Raw genomic sequence first — 16,690 nt, 5'->3', positions numbered from 1 at the left:
CCGCTGCCAACACACTGGGGTTTAAAGAATAACAATCAAATCAAGATCTATAAACTTGGGATTAATTCTTTAGATTTTGTGTATAGAGCTCTGATGTAACTATATCATGCAGTGTCCAAAAATCTGTTAAACATTTTGCAGCAAAATGGCTAAGTTCATGCTAAGAATAAGAATTATCTTAAATTATTATGTTGAGGTCTGGAAAACTCGTCATTGAAAATACTGCTTTTAAATCAATTGGCTTTTAATCATGACACTACTCCAAGTTTTATTTTATAGTGGTAAGTGAACCAAAGAAGTGGCTTGTTATCCTGTGTTCTGAGCTAAAAGGGAATGAATCGGCATGAAATTATATAAATCAACTGTAATGTTGCTTGTAAAAAAATTCTTATTTGGACATCACAGTATTTGTTGCATATATAAGACACTACCACTTTTTAAATTCACATTAATTTGTATTAGACGGACACAAATTATGGAACTGTATTGACTCTGATGGTATTTGACGCCATCTTGAGCCGGTCAGCTGAGATCAAAACATCAAGCCACCTTCTTTCGAAAAACCATTGAAAATGACTTTTTGGAGAGCAGCTGGTCTTAAGTAAGCAGAATAATCGCTTATGATGTTCTTAAGTGTCTGGTCCGCTTTTGCTAACTTATAGTTAACAAGTAATTTTTGCACGGTTAACTTACATAATGGAGTCTTACAGTACGGTAGATAAGTAAAGTTTGTTTTAACCAAATTCAGATTCTTAAGTTGTTCCCCGTCGCAATTGGAAACTGAACCGTCGACAGCCTCTCTGCTGACTCTGCCACCACCTCTCCCAGTCAGCCACCTTATCAGCCTCAGCATTATTGGCAGACAGTAGGATGGTACACTCAGGTTCTTCAGCAGAATCGTAAACAGAACTCAAAAGCAATATAAGCTCAACCCGTATGGGATACCTAGTGTTATTCCAAGCATATCTGATTGTGTGCGTATTGTTTTTCAGTTTCCTGTCAGTCAGGAAGAAATACAAGTAAAAGAAATTTATGATCTAGAACAGGTAACTTAGAGCAAGTGAACATTTACCATTTTTTGAGTTTAACATGGAGTAAGTGGTAAATTTTTACTAGTGGACAATACACCCCCCAGGTAGTGCAATATATTTTTCTGGCAGTTTTTGACGCGATTCGAATGTTTCTGACCTTCATTTTCGTCGGAAATGCCCCTCACCGAACACAATAAAACTAACCAAACCAAAGCCAACATACCTAACCTATCTTAGGGGAGTAATAATCAGTTTCCGAATGGGGTAATGGGGGTTATTTGTGATCCTTAGGGACTATACTATACGATAATGGTGCTAAAATTCCAAAACTGCATATTGTCCACTTGTAAAATAATACTGAATAAGTAAAGCTTGGGCAGCGATGTAGAATACAGGGTAATTACAGTATTTCTGTGAGAATTTTGACTCTGGTATTCTTTTGTGGAAACATGCAAAGTAATATATCGTAAATTTAAAATAAAAGACAGGCCTAAGGTAAAGAACTGACTACATGGCTTATTTTGTAGCATCATTTAGGAGTACTGACAGGAATGGAGATAAGCAAGGCCTTTTTGTTGCCGCCACCTTGGATGAACCGTGGGATAAGGCATCTGACAGTACCTGTACATGGAGACTCCTTGTTTATTTGTTTCATACTGTGGTAATGTAGGCGGGGCTGTGTATCTAACCTTGGCATTATGTTGTATTGTCTTAAGTCTCAGCGATATTTGTTTAACTGAAGAAATTTGTCTACCAGTGCCCAGATTTTTTTTTTTTTTTTTTTTTTAATGCGAGGAAGAAGATTAAAACAGATTCATCATTTTGATAAAGGGGTAAGCTTGTAACCGTTAATGGGCATCACTTCTGACTCTTAGAAATGTCTACCGAGTCTGGTTGTGTCCAGAATACAAATAAATAAATAAAATGTTCTCTTGATAAAGGGATTAACCAATTCTTTCACTGTTTCAGCTATGCGCAGTACTCTGTCATTGCTGCCAGAGCGCTGCGTCAGGCTCTGAAGGAACCTGTGAGAGCAGAGGCTGCAAAGCGTGATGGCTCACAAATTAAGATCATCAAATGGAAGGATGGCAAGGCAATCAGTAAGTGCAGTACAGTACTTTAGTGAGATTGTGGTTGTGCTTGTATGTCAGGCCTATTCCTTGGCGGGAATTGCGTACCATAGCATCATTGTATCAGTATCTCTCATCACATGGGCGGAAGAAGTGAGACATTAAAAGGAAATGTTCATATGGAAGTAGCTGCTATCAGTACTGTGGGAAATGGTAGTTGCATCATTCACTCACCTCCTAGGATTTACGGCTGTTTTCACAATCATCCCTAACCTTTTGGGCCTGAACCAAAAGCACCTTTGGATTTCACAGTCGCTCCGAATGGCTTTCGGGAGCTTACTAACGTGGGGACGTCTGCCCATGTTGATGCAGTAGGGCTGGTAATTCTGGGTGGCGAAAACACTTTCCATATGTAGAGAATATTTAGAAATTGGAATGTAATGAATTTGGTGAATAACATGGCTGGAAAATCCACATCACACAGTTCTTACTAATATATTCAGGAGTGAAGATATTCGTAAGAATGCTGCAAAAATAACGAATAGGAAACGTCATCGGAATGAAGAGCTAACGGCAACCTCACCACACTCCTGCTTGAAAGCGGAAGTAAGCTGAATCCTGATGAATGCTAAGTATTGTAAAAAAAAGGCTTAAGTAAAAATAACCATAAGTAACATGTATAACGTCTAATGAGTGATGGTGTGATGTATTAATGGATATACTATTAATTCATGAACATTTTCTTTTCTAAATGGGGTGTTAGCTACATCAACTTTTACATTGGGCATCAGATATTAGAATTTTCTTGAAAATATGCATTAGACAACGATTCTCGTATTTCTTTCGGGTCCGTTTGTTGTGGAGCCTCCACCAGTCTGCAAAAGGCTAGTATTTGGATACATAGTAGAAAGTCTCATAAAAATACACTAACATATATTTTTTTTTTTTTCAATACCAGGTGTGTTTTTTACCCCAGAAATATTATACAGTAACCCCTCCAATATCCGGATCAATAGAGCCATCGGTAGGTTCGGATATTGGTTTCGTCCGGATATTGGGCCCCAGCTTATGGACTTGTACTTATGGACCCTAACTCAGAGAAACACCTATACAACTCCCTCCGGACATGCATAGCACCTATTTAACACCCAAATCACACCAATAGGGCACATAAATGACTGAAATAAATGCAAAAGAAACATAAAATGTGGGTTTAGAAGTATGTTCATACATTAATAAACATTCTGGTACTTATGGACTCTAACCGAACCTAACTCTGAAAAACACATTCCTACTGCACATGCATGAGGTAAGTATAGTATGGAAAGAAGTACAGTATGACACATTCTGGTAAGTATAGTATGGAAAAAAGTACAATATGAAACATTCTGGTAAGTATAGTATGGAAAATAGTACAACATGAAACATTCTGGCTACTTACAGCAAGTCCCTGGCCACCTCGATGAATAACCGCCTCCTCTCGGACTCTGACAGTAAGAACGATTTCCTGAAGCACTTGCACTACACTCTTCCTGAAGTCTTGCACTGAACTTAGTCACTAACACACAGAAGTCCGTTCTCTTCACAGTGTTCACTTTAGTCCAAATAATGTTCCATTTACTTTAAGTGTTGCACATTAACTTTTCCCAAGTTTCTTTAATTTTCCAAAGCCAAAACAAAGAAGGTTAGTTACGGTAAATTTCTTTTCTACTGAGTCTTTTCTCCCAACTTGAAAACCTTAACACAACACACCGTTTTTTTCACTGCACAACACTCAAAATTCCCGTGTGGTCTAGTGGAGAAGTTCTTGCTGTTTATTCACTGTCAGAGTCCGAGAGTATCACTGGCAGGCGACCAAGGGGTGCATCGGTGGGTCGTGGTGATGGCGTACCGACTACAGAAGACTCTGAAGATAGCCGCAAACTCACATCGAGCGGTGACTCCACTGTAGCTGATGTGTTGGGCTGTGGCTCGGAGCATGAGGGCCTGTCTTGGGGAGGCAACGGAGTGGAACCAGGGCTTGGCACAGCGGGGGTCACGGGCCTGAAAAAACTGTCAATCGTTGACTGACGCAAGGACCGACGATTCTGGCGATTGATGATGCGCTGCCAGAAAGCACGCACTTCCTCCACGAGTCCCAAGGGCCCCATCTCCTTGTCGCAGTCCAGGTGTTCCAGGTAGTCTAGGACGAACTCTAGATGTTCCTGGAGTGCGCTCAGCTTGGGGATGGCTGGAGTAGTGTCCTGCTGAGAGGAGTCCGCATCATCATCGCCTTCGTCGTCGGAATCTTCAAGTTCGGGACTGACACCAGCAACCGAAGACGCGATCTCGATATCAGACAACGTCTGATACCCAGGATCGCCCTCGTCGTCGTCCAACCACTCACGAACATCGTCCACATCAACATCGTCGCCGTGCGTACGTAGCCGTGCATGGAAGTCATCCACGTCAAACCCTAGGAAATCGTACTCCACATCTGTTCCGAGAAGCAGACGAGACCAACCATTTTCAAGAGTTTTCACAGGGACTTCCTTCCATGCACTAGCCCAGTTGTACAGCGCAGACTTGATGTTGTAGCGGCGAAGGTTTTCCAAAGTCCGCTTGCCTCGAGTGTCACGTCCTTCCCTACGCTCGTCCTCATCCTCGAGAACAACCATCACCTTGTCTAGGAACTTCCGACGGTACAGGCGCTTTGTTGCCACGATCACTCCTTGGTCCATTGGTTGAATGAGAGCAGTCATATTAGGTGGCAGAAACATGCACCTAATACGGCCATTTTCAGCAACCAAGTCCTTTTCGCACGGGTGGGCAGGTGCATTGTCAAGGAGAAGGAGAGCCTTTACCTGGTCGCGAGGAATTCCCAGTGTCTTCGTCTGGTACTGGATGACCTCCTTGACGAAGTGACGGTGAAACCAGTCTTTGAAAATCACAGCTGTGAACCATGCTTTCAAAGAATGGTACCATACGACAGGAAGGACATCCATCACCCCACGAAGGCACCGAGGCTGCTTTGCACGGCCAACAATAACGGGCTTAAGCCGGTGCATGCCGTTAGCATTGGCACAACACAAAGCAGATATCCGTTCCTTAGAAAGCTTGCGGCCAGGTACACGCTTCTCCGTCTCATCGGCTAGAGTGTTCGTTGGCACTGAGCGATAGAATAGGCCAGTATCGTCAGCGTTATAGACTTGACCGAGAGTGAGGCCCTCCCTGTCGATCAAGCCTTTCACCTTGTGCCGAAACTCGTCCACTCCATCCTCGTTAGCGTCCAATGCTTCGCCATGTGCTTTACGGTTAGTAAGGCCATGTCGTAACTTGAACGCGAAGAGCCAACCCTCGGATGCCTTGAAGTCAAGGGCGTCGTGAAGCCTTGCAAACTTCTCAGCAGCAGCCTTCAGCTCCGTTCCACGTACCATCACACCAGCTGCACGTTGCTGTCGATACCAAATCAACGTGGAGCGGTCAATCTCTGCATACTTGGGGGTAAACATAACCTTCCTCTCCACGTTGCGTTTGCTTCTCGACGAGAAGTCAGCCGTGTACTGCATGAGCTTGTCTCGGGAACGCTTGATATCGAACAAAGTCGACCGGGCCAGGTTGAACTCGCGGAGAATGCGTGAAGAAGACCAACCCGCATCAACCTTCTCCAATATCTCCCGTTTCTTCTCCAGAGTCAACACCACTCTCTTCCTTTTCTCAGGAGGCGGGGCCATCATCATACACACTAAGAGTAGGGCAGAGAGCAGCAGGAGGCCTTGCAGCAAGTACGGCACCACCACAAAAGCGAGCACGTGGGCAGCCATGGCGAACAGCGTAGGTCTAGTCGCGGTGAGAGAGGGAAGTGGGGAGGATGCAGTGGCGCTCTATCGGACGTCGGAGGAATGACGAACCAAAACAATGCTCTCACGCGGCGCGCGCGGCAAGTTCAAATTACGGACGGCAAAAAAAAAAAAAAATCGATTTTTTTTTTTTTTTTTTTTTTTTTTTTTAATCCCAGGACGATAAGGTTCGGTTATTGGGCGTCCGGATATTAGAGTGATTACTGTATTGGGTATATAATATTGAAATAATATGAAAATATATTCTTTTACTTTTTTACTTTCGGGACCGTCTGTTGGGGAGGCTGCAGGTCCCCCAAGAATGTTCCAGTAATTTGTTTGGGCCGTCCTGAATGCCGTCCCCACCAGAGGCCTCGGAATGCTGGTTGGAGGCGACTGTGAAAATGAAAACGTGTGTTCGTAGGCGAGTAGGTTGATGGGGACTGCATTGGGGACAACTGTGAAAACGGCCCTTAATTTAGATCTTTCTCAACCCACGAGGAATATTGATGCAAAGACATTTCTTAAATGCAGGAAAACACTCACTGATACACTATTTTGGAAAATGGAATGATTAATGGAAATGGTTTACTGTACAAATAGTTTAGCCTATGTAAAGTAACAAGAAATTATGCGAACCCAAACTAGGGCCCCACATTAGCAGCAAGAAAGTATTAAGAATAATAACATGTTATATAGACCATGAATATAGATCATATTCATGAAGAATCAAGGACTACGTGAACAAGAGAGGTACACAGTTCATTGCTCCAGCAGAGACTCCATCCGACTCATACAACTTTCTGTTCAGAACCCCCTCACCTCCCTCCATAACAAAGAAACAATGGACAACTTCCCACCACTGCACACAGGGCCTCAACAACAAGCCTCCTCTTCCACCCAGTGCTACACTTCACAGACATGTGCACAAACACATAGCATCCACAGCCATCCATAACTCCCACCAGACACAAGTACTATAGCTAGCTACATTGTGGCTATTGCCTTTCCTTGCTTCTCTTCCAACATAAGATACAGCTTGTAAAAAATCTACTGTGCCTTCACTGGAGTGCAGTCCCTCCGCATCACAACACATTCACTTTGCACATCTTATTTTCACAACAGACAGTCCTTCAACATAACCTCAATAAATTATTTTTGTCAGTGTCTGGCATGAAGTGGTCGGTTCATGCAGTACGTTACACTGGGCTCATGTCCAGATGAGCCAGGGGTCAGTTGCAGCAAAAACTGCAACAATTTTATTTAATACATTCAGATCCATTCAGTCTTATTACTTACACAAATTGGTTTTCTGCTTTGAATATTCTTTTTTTTAACAGGTATTAGAGAAATTACCAGATAATGATTCTTGCAGTAAGGTAACTTAACCCTCACTTGACCTTTTTATTGTATTAATTAGATGTTTTCTTATGAATTTTAAACTTAGTCTTGTACAGACTCCTCTTAAAGATGAGTGTATGGTCAGATTTTAGTTACATGATGTTGCAGGAGAAAATTATGTTATTGGAGATAGGGTCCATCAGGCCTGGTGTGACCGTGATCAAGGTGCATTAATCAGTCATTAAAGGTTAGATGTGAGGTGTATTGGGTATGGTTTCATCTGGAAGTGATTACTGTTGTAACTCTTCATCTCATGAATGCTCTTCACCACACCATCAGCCATTTTTATTCCTTCACCCTTAGAGGGTGGGGCTAACTTACTGTATTAAGTGATTCCTGTATAGTTGCCATGATGCTATAATTTCAGGACCTGATGGAAGAGAAATGTGAGGTGACTGGCAGGTAGAATGAGAGGAAAACAACCAACACGGTATTGACCAGCTTGCAGGAGAAATTCTGAAAATAACCTGCTTTAACTAAACTGTTCAGCAGAAATCTAAATCGTGCTGACAGTGCTGTGATGAGATTTAATAAATGCAAATTTGCTTGCAGTTATTTCATAATAATGACAAAACACTAATCCATGCTTAATTTATCAAGTGCTAATAAAATACCCAGTATAGTGATGATGTGCATTTACTGTTATTTTTCTGTGGTAATTTTTCTTGCTTTTTCAAAGCTGTACTATTGTCACGGCGCGCGACTCTGAGGTTGTTATTATCGTGCTCTGGCAACTACCATTCAAAAGTGCGTCTGATTTCATGTATAATATGAGACGTTTGTGATTCGTGTATAATATGTTCGTGTATAATGATATTTGTGTATACTATATTCGTGCATAATATGATTCGTGTATAATATGTTCGTGTATAATGATATTTGTGTATACTGTACAGTAATCCCTCTAATATCCGAACGCCCACTATCCGAACATCCCCACTAACCGGACATAATCCTCCTGGGATCCAATATTCCCAAAATGGGCCAAAAACTGCAAAAAATTCGAAAAAAATCTGACTTTTTTCCCTCCCATAATTTGAAATTCCCGCCTGGCGCCAAACAGCTGTTACACCATGGTCCCTTCACCCCTTCCTTCCTCCCCCTCCCTCCTCCCCTGTCAGGTTGCCATTTGGTATTTTTCATTACCAAGTGTGGGCCAATTTGGTAATGAAAAATTCGTTTGGTAATGCATTAGAATAATGCATTACCAAATGGATTTTTCACATGTATGAGGATACACAGGATGGAGATGGTGGATTGTTTGCTCTCTCTGATTAATCTGCTACCCTACATAGTGTGAAAATAATCAACATGGTGTTAGTTATAAGGAGAGTGATTACATGTATTTCCACTTGTATATATAATTAGTGAAGAATATATGCTAGCTTTACGAATTTGGTAATGAAAAGTTATATTTGATAATGAAAGTTGAGGAGATTGGTAATGTGGCTGTTGCGATCTGGCAACTCTGTTACCCCACCAACATCAACAGTCACAGCTTAACTCCGATGGAGAGCAGATACTCATAACAGTGCAAGCCACAGGTGCTTGTTTTTTGTGAATAAACAGTGAATAAACTGCAATACCTTGCCACTAGAACACACAGGAATTTACAGTGTTGTGCAGTGTTAAGAAATTGGAATTTAGAGTGCAGAGGATTAACTGTGGACTGCAAACTGGCGGTTCAAACCAGTCCAAGACCAAGGGACTTGTAAGTACCCAGAATGTTTAATATTGTATAAACTCACCTCTAAAACCTCATTTTATGGTTCTTTTACATTTATTTCAGTCTTTTATGTCCCTTATTGGTGTGATTTGGGTCTTAAATAGGTGCTATGCATGTCCAGAGGGAGTTGTATAGGTGTTTTTCAGAGTTAGGGTCCGTAAGTACTAGTCCATAAGCTGGGGCCCAATATCCGGACAGGACCACTATCCGGACCTGCCTATGGCTCTATTGATCCGGATATTGGAGGGGTTACTGTACTATATTCGTGCATAATATGATTCGTGTATAATATGAAAGGAAATCGGATGCAATTTTGAATGGTAAGTTGCCAGGGTACGATAATGACAACCTCAGACTCGTTCGCCGCGACTATAGTTGGTATTCCTCCTTCATTTTCCTTACGATACAGCAGTGCACAGGCAGCACAGTGTTGGTGTAATAACTGACTACTGTTGAGGATCTAAGCTGCCCAAGTAATAGCTAATCACATACAGAGTACTGTATAATTTCAGCATATTTGCTCTGTAAGTGGTGAACTTAACCCCCAAGGTGTGCCTGAGGAGGATCCTACACATGGTGGTGTTGTGCATCCTGGGTGGAGCTGCACAGGAGCCAACCCTCCTTGTATTTCCTTATACCTTGTTGTGTGGAAGGACCCTGGTCCAACCCTGATAAGATGCTGTCTACCACAAGCGGGAGCCAGTTCTCTACATAATTCATGTACTGTACTGTACTTGTTGTAGGATGGCCCCTTAGATTTACACACGTTACTTAACGGTGGTCAGCAGGTATGTTTGATCAGACAGGCTGAGATTAAGCAACAGCAACAGCAGCCTTACTCATGCTGTTACATCCAAACTTTTTTTTTTTTTCTGTTATGCATGTTTATCTGCCACTGCAGTGATATGAAATTAATTATTTTTATTCGTTATTCTGCAGGTTAATTAGTGAGCACTGTAATTATTTATGCAGACCATAATTTCATAATGTTGCAGTTAACAGTCTCCAGGTATCATTAATTACTCTCTTACTCTAAATTTCCACAGTATTAATTTTACACTGCTGTCTCAAGTAAGGAATTTAGAAATTCCCGAAGGCTAGCAGAATATGCACAGATAACTTTTCATTGTCATCATCATCATCATCATCATCATCTCTGAAGCCTTGCTTATTCCTGGGAACCCTGAACTGGGGATGGCCTTAGCAGAAATGTCTCCAGTTTGCTCAGAGGGAAAGTTGTATCAAGTGTGTTGTGCTGTGGTCTTATCTTTGTCCCAGCCTCTGGAAGTTGCAGGCTATTGGAAACTTTTGAAACTAGTAATTCTCAGTGCTTTTATAACTTGATAATAGATAATTACAGCTACCAGTATAATTTATGCGCCATGTGGCAAGTTCAGAGCTGTGTTTCTCTGCATTGTCTGTTTTTCTTTTCCAAGTCTAATGCAGATGGCATTGTCTTACCACGCTACCTTCTCTTTTTAAAAAAAAGACAATACTGTACTGGTAGATAAATGGAGGGAATTCAGCATTCAGTTGAAGTTCTTCATCCCTTTGCCATTACAGTAGTTACTTTTGCAGATAAGTTATTCAGATATACAAATATATATATATATATATCATCATCATCATCATCCAATCCTACATCGCCCCATGAGGAGCGTAGGAGCCCAGGGCTAGGCAAGTTGGTCCTGGCATTTAAGATGAGAGTGACCAGCATCATTCATCTCTGAGTGGCATTATGTGAGCATATATATATATCATCATCATCCAATCCTACATCGCCCCATGAGGAGCGTAGGAGCCCAGGGCTAGGCAAGTTGGTCTTGGCATTTAAGATGAGAGTGACCAGCATCATTCATCTCTGAGTGGCATTACATGAGCATGCATATATATATATATATATATATATATATATAAAAATAAAATAATGCAATACCAGTATAACTTATTTGTGCACTGATATTTCTTCTTCTTTTTTTCAGAGGAGTAATCGAGCACATGAAGTCTGGTCTGGTCTGCACTGTAAAGCTGTTGTAAAGAATGTAATTATAGAGTAATAAATTTCTAAATAAGTTACAGAAAATAGTTTATTAATAAACCTGTTCATTAACGATCTAGTATGTTGCTCGGTAATCACTTCACCGAGATGTCTCCACTGCTGATTACAATCTGGTTATAGCAAAAAGAAAAAAAAAAAATGTATACTGTTGGACTAAAGAGTGTTTTAACCTTTTCACTATGGGAATTTTTCCTTAAACTGAATGAAATCACCAGGTGTTAGTAAGAATAAAAAAGAAGACAATACAGTACAGGTTTGCTTAAGGCATTAATGGGTACACTGAGGAGTAATGACTTCCTTAAGCCAAAGGACGTTGGGAAAAGCTAGAATAAAATTCTTGTGATGTAACACCATTTCCAAAAAGATAAACAGAAAGTGATTTAATACTCTGGGGAATGAAGATTTCCCTAAGCAAAATAAAAATGACAAGCTTTCACTAATGCACAGCACCTCTCATTGGAGTTCCTGTTTCCTGACTGTTAGGTGCACTTCCATGATCATGGTTGTGGTGTAAGTGCTGTATTTGGGATTGGTAAGAACTGCTGTTCATTAGTTTGTACCAGAACAACAAAACTACAGTTACTGGTTCTGGTAATTCAATTTAGGGATGAGTCATTGAAGTTATTTGGTGTAAAATGTGATATGTAAAATATGCAGTGCCTGATGTATGGCTTATGTGGCAGTTTTACATAGGATTCAAAAGACTAGTATAATGAATATTGATGTAAGAGTTTGTGTCTATCATATGTTCTATATTGTACAGTGAATATGGAAAGAATGAGTGTAGACAGAAATGTGAAACAGATATTTTGTAAATGAAGTTCATGGTTTGTGGAGGTGTGGTACACCAAGAAGGTGGATGGATATGGCATACAAGTGTGTTAGAACGCAAGGTAGCTTGTAGAAGCTGAAATAGCTAAGGCATTGAACTGATTTGGCTGGATGAGGTATGCATAAAGTACAGTAAAACCTCGATAGAATGGACTTCAATAGACCAGAATTTGCTTTTATCAGACTCTAGGAGCTACTGGACTAAATTCCTATATATCAGAAAAAGTCCGATAAAGCCAGAAGCAGTCCGGACTGCCTGACCACTTCAATTATGTTCACCACAATAAGGTAAATAAAAGACATGTTTATCAGTGTACGGTACAGTATTATTACATATACCACCTGATTAATGTAGTGAAGTTATAACACAGAACAGTAGCACAATGGTGGTCAACACAGTTTAAAAACTGTTCATGCAATCCGGACTAATGTCTGATATATCGGAAAAAGTCCGGATTAGCAAGGGGAAGTCTGGTTGTCGCTTTTATCGGAATTTTGCATTTTTCGGAATGGTTTGGGCCCCAATTAGTGCATTATAATGAGGTCTTACAGTAGTACGAGAAAAGGGTTTGGCATCTTCGTTTCAGCTTTATAGCTGATGGACTGAATCCACCATCATAAATTTAAAACATCTACAGAATAAAGTCATCATCATCATCAGATAAAAGTCCAGCAGGCAACTAAAGAGAAAAATGTCATACAGTAATGGGGGAATGTATCAAAAGCATGTCCAATGAAATGAATCATACTCAGCATTCAAGCCCCCAAAATCTGGCCGCCTTACAGGCTAATATAACTACCCACACGTGCACGTCATACGACAGTACCTGTAAGACAAACTCCGTGCCAAATCCTTCATGGGCACTCAATACAAAATTCATCCCACCAGCTGTTTCTTGTCTACACCCTAGCCTTTTCAGTGTCTATAACTTGCTCTGAAACACTCATATGCCATCTCTATCCACCCTTTTATTGGCCTACCACGTATTCTGCCTTCAAAGTTACTCGCACCAGTAGCATGTCTTTCCACCACCCTGTTTGTGCCACTTCTCCTCATACAACCATGCCATCGAAGTATGTTATCTTCAGCTGTACTTCCCAATAACTGTACCTTAATGTCTTTCACGAATCACATTATCTTTAATCCTAGTCACTCGGACACTCCATGTACATTTCTTTACCCCATTTCCACTGCTCTTAACCTATGACATTTTGTTTCTGTGACACACCAGTCCCATCCCATATGTTACTGTGGACACTAAAACTCCATGCATTTCTCTTGCAACTGCCACACTCAGATCACTGAATAAAAAAAGATGATGGTTATGCCTGTGAAGTGAAGCTTTGATTTTGAAGGCCTGAAGGATAATTATGCACTGTACATGACTGTATAGGTCATTTAACTGGGCATGCGTTTAATAGTTATCTGGCTTTCATACTTTCATTATTTCAGAATCCTGCCTCACAGATTAGAAAAAATTGTCATAATAATAATGAAGTAGTAAGTTATGAATTGTGCCTGTGACCCATTATCCCCCTCAGTGCTGTCACTAACACTTTTCAGTTTAGAGAAAACATGTAGAGGGTGAGTTACAAAGACATGCTAAGCCCTCCACTGTAAGGTCTCCCCTATGTTGAGCGAATGTCTGGAACTACCAAAAGTAAGAAAAATTACATAATCAGCAAACCCATTAAGTACAGTGCTATTTTTATGTTCTTGTTAGACAGTTTTCTTAGCTTTAAAAGGTCTGGAACTGGGAGGGTTAACTACATCTTTTATTAATCCCTTCATTACTGGGCACTCCAAAGCTAAATTCATCAGGAAGAAACAAGGATGAAAAGAGCATTATGATGTTGACTTATATATGTTCTTCCTGTGGCCAAATTATTTCACTCAGAACACTCTAGTAAAGAGGTTAATGAAGGATGCGTGTAACTCGCCTAGTTTGAAGCTTCTAAACAAAATTAAAAATCGTCTGGTGGTGAGGAGCATTACTATTTATGGTGTCATGGTACTGAATGAGCTACGGATCACACACGGCGGAGCATATAAGTTGGTGTGGCTGAATTTCGCTGGGGTAAAATACACGGATTAAAGGGCATCTCAGCAAATGCAAGGCTTATGTCGAGCTGTTTCAGTGAACCAGGAGCCACAACAAGAACAACACCCCCTCATCTGTCCATGATAACGTAGGGTAACCTCTTCCAGCTCATCCCACTCCAAACCATTCTAACATAGTCATGTAAAACCCAATCTAACCAAGCCGAATCAAACCTATCCTGATTTAACCCAACCCAGCCTGAGTGACCAAACAACTTAACCTACCCTACCCTTTTAATATATTTCTAAGAGGATTTTGATATTTTCTGAGTGTTATTAAACTTAGATGTTTAAAACTGCAGGGTTTAAAAGATATATATACAGTATAGCCTTCATTAACGCCGTGATTCATCGGAGCCTGAAGTTAAGGAAAATGGCCCAGGATTCCAGAGACATGAATGACTCTGTGGGCCATTTCATTCGGCAAAGTCAATTGCAATAGTTTTCCCACTTTTATACGTTCTCAGTCATTGTGTCTGGATCCTACCTGACCCCATCTTGAGGTGGTAATGCTGTCATTATCGTCATAATCATTATCCAAAAGCTTATTTCCATCTGAAGACGGGTAAGGCAGGATCCAGAGACAAAATAAAAACGTAAAGTGGAAAAACTACCAATCAGCGTACAGTACCGATGTTGATTTCACCCACAAGCATATCAGTTGCTGTTGCCTAAGAAAACTGTTCACTCGATCTCTGTGTGGATTATATATGAATTTGTTCTGCATCATTATGGTTTGCTGTTAACAAAATGAGCTAAGATAAACGTGAATTCATCAGATTAGCCAGTTTGCTTCAATTTACTGTGTGTTTCGTGAAAAAAAAAAAAAAAAAAAGTGATAGTTTAGACACACATCACTGACAGAATGAAAAATTGCTCTGTGGTTGGTAAGGGCATTGCAAGTGTTTAACGTTGCGTGACTTTTTTTTTTTTTTTTTTTTTACCCAGAGGAGTAAAAGCATTATATGGGAGCATTGTGAGCGGTTCTGTGATATACACTTGATGTTCAACATTTTTCATTTTCTTGCCTAGAGGAGTGAAGCATGTAGAGGGTCATTGTGAGAAGTTCAATGACTAACAAATGTTTCCTGATGTATTTGGCAACATTGTTTTTTAAGCCCAGCAGTGGAGTGAATCATTCCGTACTGTGGCGTGGGTGGGGAGGAAGGAGAGACTAAGAGGGGAGAAAAGCCGTAGGGGGAGGGGAGGGGAGAGTTGGTGAGCCTGAAGTGAAGCAGTACGACAGCGGTAGTGCGGTGAGCCAGAGGGTATACCGGTAACAGTGGTGGTGGTGTGCAGCTGTGGCAATGTGGCGGGGCAGAGTGTGGCTCCTTTGTGTCCTCCTAGTGCTGGTGTGGGTCTCCAAGGTCAGATCAGGTCACCCACCCTCCCCCTTATGCCCAAACCCACCGTGTGAAGGCTCCCCTGCCCCGCCACGGCCCCAGGTGAGGGTGGGGCTCAGGGTCCTGCAGAAGGGACCCTCGCAGGACCAAACCAGGGGTCGAGGCGTGGCAGTGATGACCATGAGTGAAGGGAACAAATCAGTGACGTGGACCACCGCACCCCTCACCCCTACCTCCCACACCCCTGCCCCTGACCCTGCACCCCTACCCCTACCCATCGTCACCGTATCCAGTCGCCTGCTGTACGAGGAAGACCCCCGTGGCGAGGACAGGAGACAAGGCCGAGACCAGGATCGAGAGCGAGGCCGCAGTTCGCTCTCGAGTGACCCTCAGCCTCGGGAACTTGAGTACGACCCGGTGCCTGAGGGTGACCCGTACAGGACCGACACCGCCCACGCCCAGCCCACCCTCCTGGCGTGGGCGGGAGCGTTCGTGTCAGTCCTTCAGCCACCACATTTTCCTTTGGGTGAGTTTCCTTGCACTGCGTTCTGTTACACCCTGATAATAATAATTCTCTCTCTCTCTCTCTCTCTCTCTCTCTCTCTCTCTCTCTCTCTCTCACCAGCGTACTTGCTTGGACGGTCTTCCTCTCTCCCAAACGTACCCTCACATTTTATTTATTCATTTATTTTACTACACCATACATCCACACCATCTCAGCTTTCATTTAATTATTCATTTAGCAATTATAAATCTTAACTAGCCCCTCTAATTCTTTCTTCCGGCCCAAAATCCTTATAAATTCCTTAGATCCATTTGCTAGCGATCTTCTTTACGTCTTCAAGTGTTCAGTAAAGGAAACGCAACGCCTTGAAGCAACCTAAAAAGTTTTCTCTCTCTCTCTCTCTCTCTCTCTCTCTCTCACTACCCAGGTTTCCCTCCCTCACGAGAAGTCGGACGCAACTCACCCCTTTGCAAGCTATTTTTCGTTTCTTCTTCCTGTTTTCATTTCTTCTTCTTCCTTTTTTTTGTTTATCTTCTTCTTCTTCTTCTTCGTCTTCTTCTTCATCATCATAATCTTTATCTTCTGCTTCTTCTCCTCCTCCTCCTCCTCCTCCTCCTTTTCCTCGTCCTCTTCCTCTTCCTCCTCCTCCTCATCATCATCATCCTTTTCCTCTTCCTTTTCCTCCTCCTCCTCCCCCTCCCCCTCCTCCTCCTCCTCCTTCTCCTCATCTTCCTTTTCCTCTTTCTCTTCCTCCTCCTCCCCCTCCTCCTCCTCCTCCTCCTCTATAGTCAGTTTGATCGTACCT

At 41.8% G+C, this 16,690-nt stretch overlaps 2 protein-coding genes across 3 annotated transcripts in view; both read left to right on the top strand.

Annotated features, from left to right (window-relative positions):
• The first annotated feature begins 470 nt into the window (after window positions 1-470).
• On the top strand, window positions 471-11,129 carry LOC145417360 (protein stunted-like). 2 transcript variants are annotated; one of them, XM_080286035.1, is made up of 4 exons: window positions 471-601; window positions 2,001-2,131; window positions 7,688-7,750; window positions 11,029-11,129. In XM_080286035.1, the coding sequence occupies exons 1-3, from the start codon at window positions 573-575 to the stop codon at window positions 7,708-7,710; spliced, it is 183 nt and encodes a 60-aa protein (XP_080142161.1). In that variant the 5' UTR covers window positions 471-572; the 3' UTR covers window positions 7,711-7,750; window positions 11,029-11,129. The 2 variants fall into 2 exon arrangements, with proteins under 2 accessions (XP_080142161.1, XP_080142162.1); XM_080286036.1 differs by lacking the exon at window positions 7,688-7,750.
• Window positions 11,130-15,326: 4,197 nt separating this feature from the next.
• prom (prominin) overlaps window positions 15,327-16,690 on the top strand; it is a 27,222-nt gene continuing 25,858 nt past the window's right edge. The window contains exon 1 of the mRNA XM_080286081.1: window positions 15,327-15,906. Coding sequence (XP_080142207.1) covers window positions 15,345-15,906 — 562 coding nt within the window. The 5' untranslated portion in view covers window positions 15,327-15,344. The remainder of the gene's footprint in view (window positions 15,907-16,690) is intronic.

The sequence above is a fragment of the Coenobita brevimanus genome, chromosome 110 (genome assembly GCF_032717465.1).
Source record: "Coenobita brevimanus isolate Jiangsu-jjx chromosome 110, ASM3271746v2, whole genome shotgun sequence".
NCBI classification, from domain to species: domain Eukaryota; kingdom Metazoa; phylum Arthropoda; class Malacostraca; order Decapoda; family Coenobitidae; genus Coenobita; species Coenobita brevimanus.
Note: the sequence above shows the minus strand (reverse complement) of the source record. Positions and strands in the feature narration are given on the sequence as shown.